At 43.6% G+C, this 2,156-nt stretch overlaps 1 protein-coding gene across 2 annotated transcripts in view; it reads left to right on the top strand.

Annotated features, from left to right (window-relative positions):
* The first annotated feature begins 229 nt into the window (after positions 1 to 229).
* Positions 230 to 2,156, top strand: part of LOC106819716 (alpha-1,2-mannosyltransferase ALG9-like) — an 11,326-nt gene continuing 9,399 nt past the window's right edge. Inside the window, exons 1-2 of one of the 2 annotated variants that reach the window (XM_014824314.1) lie at positions 230 to 248; positions 506 to 632. In XM_014824314.1, the coding sequence (XP_014679800.1) occupies positions 556 to 632 (77 nt within the window). In that variant the 5' untranslated portion in view covers positions 230 to 248; positions 506 to 555. Of the gene's footprint in view, positions 249 to 505; positions 633 to 1,127; positions 1,251 to 2,156 lie in introns of those variants that run through there. The other variant, XM_014824315.1, reaches the window with a different exon arrangement.

Raw genomic sequence — 2,156 nt, 5'->3', positions numbered from 1 at the left:
CGACCGTACCAGGGTACGTTCCGGCAGTACCTGGGGGACATAACCCTATGAGCAATGACGCGTATAAATAATATAATATAATAAATAATATAGGCCTATAATATGATAATGTACTTAAATCGCTTCGTGAAACAGATTTTTAAGTATGATTAACTAATATAATTATCGGGAAGTTAATCACTGATTAGTGATTTAAACATAATTAAAGGTAATCACGCTTCGTAAACCGGCCCCAGGGGTAGTTTGGAGCAAGGAGTTGGACAAACTGCATGCAGTGCCCCCAACTGATCTCTATAATATAATCTATAATATAATGATATGATGATTATTATATGATTTATTTAGATATGATGATTATATGATGATATGATTATCTCTATATATACATGATTATATTTATAGAGATCAGTGAGTGCCCCCCTTCCGCTCACATCAGGAATACCATTGAGCCATTGTAGTTGAGCCCATGAGCGGGGAGCTCCATCTGTCGTGGAGTTTGGGAGTTGGAGTGCTTGGAACCCGCTATCGCTTAGCTTAGCCTGGAAAGTGCTCAACATGGCGACACCCAGTGTTAGAAGCAGAGCTCAAGTAGCGAGTCATTATCATAGGAAAAACACGACACATAGCGATCAGTATGTTGTTATATTATATGGATATTCTCACCATAACGATTATTAACCGCTAAAAGCGACATTTTTATGATTTACCTAATGTCTCTACGTGTTCATCATCAATCCTTATCGACACTAAGGCTAAGGCGCGCTAAAAGGCGTGGCTAGCGCGACGCGTTCCGGACGAGGAGACGCTAGGCTACGCGTCCGGACATCCATCTCACACAGTGAGCTTGCGACACGTACACGCATGATTGTGCAATGGGACGATCTGCTAATTGCCGTGTGTGTGAGAGAGAGAGAGAGTGAATGGGAATGTGTACGTGTGTGTGTATGCGTAGAGAGAGAGAAGAGAGAGGTGAATGGGAATGTGTGTATTGTGTGTGTGTATGGCGCGTGAGAGAGAGAGAGAGATCCTCAGAGGTGTGTGTGTGAGAGAGTGAGAGAGAGAGCGAGCTGTGTGTGTGTGTGCGAGAGCGAGAGAGCGAGAGAGGACAGATGAAAGGATAGACGGCAGCAAAGCGTCTCGTTGCGCAATCATGCATGTACGCGAGTCGCGCGATTACTGTGTGAGTGGATGTCCGAACGCGTAGCCTGGAGGCTAGGTGACCGGTTCCGGATGCATAGCCACTGCGAAAAGTAAAAGGCTAACTACCTAGCTTTACCCTAGCTTTAGTAGTAGCCTGTGTACAGTTGCCGCAGGCAAGCGGGCTTGCGGCAACTGTACGCGGGCTATAGTACTAGAGCTAGCTTTACCCTAGCCCGACCAGGCTCTCCGACTGTTACACGTCGTAGGTGTACCAACGTAGTGTTAAGCGAGAAGGGGACTTGTGGCTAGCTTTACCCAAGCTAGGTCACTGACCCACCCCATGGCTAGCTATAGACCTGGACGTTTATTCCTTACGGAATGTCCCTGCGTTATTATCCACGTAACCGTGGGCTATGCAGTAAAACTACCCAGACACAAGTTGTTGTTGTATTGACTCAATGACTGCTGTATGTTTCCCCCATTCATAGCTCTAGCCACTGTGACTCAGTGTTTATATAAAATTGCCTTCCTGTTGTTACGGATGTATTGGCCAAAGGTATTCTAAATATAATAACGTAATCTGGCATTTCTGCTGTGTTACATTGTATCTAAATATGTCGTTGATGCTTACCAGTTATATTTCAAATGAGTGCCAGGTAGATAGACATGGCACTGGCACTGGGAGTTCTCTGCATCTACTACTGGAGTGGGGTAATAACTGCTTTTTTTTATTCCAGGTGTGGTGACCTCGGTAGGTCTGGTCAGCAAATGGCTAAACCCACGAACGTTTGACCCAATTCAATTCAATTTATTTTGTTGTTCTTCATTTCCATTGGCATTGTGTGACTTCCTACACTAATATATATATATATATATATATATGTATATATATATATATCAGGGGTAGAAATAAGGAAGAAAAAAAGAGATGGTCTACAGGTCCATCTAGTTTGAAATTTAGATGGTCCTCCTAAATTTCAAATTGTTCTACTAAAAGTAATGCGGCGTGCAAGCGT

The sequence above is a fragment of the Priapulus caudatus genome, unplaced genomic scaffold (assembly GCF_000485595.1).
Source record: "Priapulus caudatus unplaced genomic scaffold, Priapulus_caudatus-5.0.1 Scaffold4161, whole genome shotgun sequence".
In the NCBI taxonomy this organism is placed as follows: domain Eukaryota; kingdom Metazoa; phylum Priapulida; class Priapulimorpha; order Priapulimorphida; family Priapulidae; genus Priapulus; species Priapulus caudatus.
Note: the sequence above shows the minus strand (reverse complement) of the source record. Positions and strands in the feature narration are given on the sequence as shown.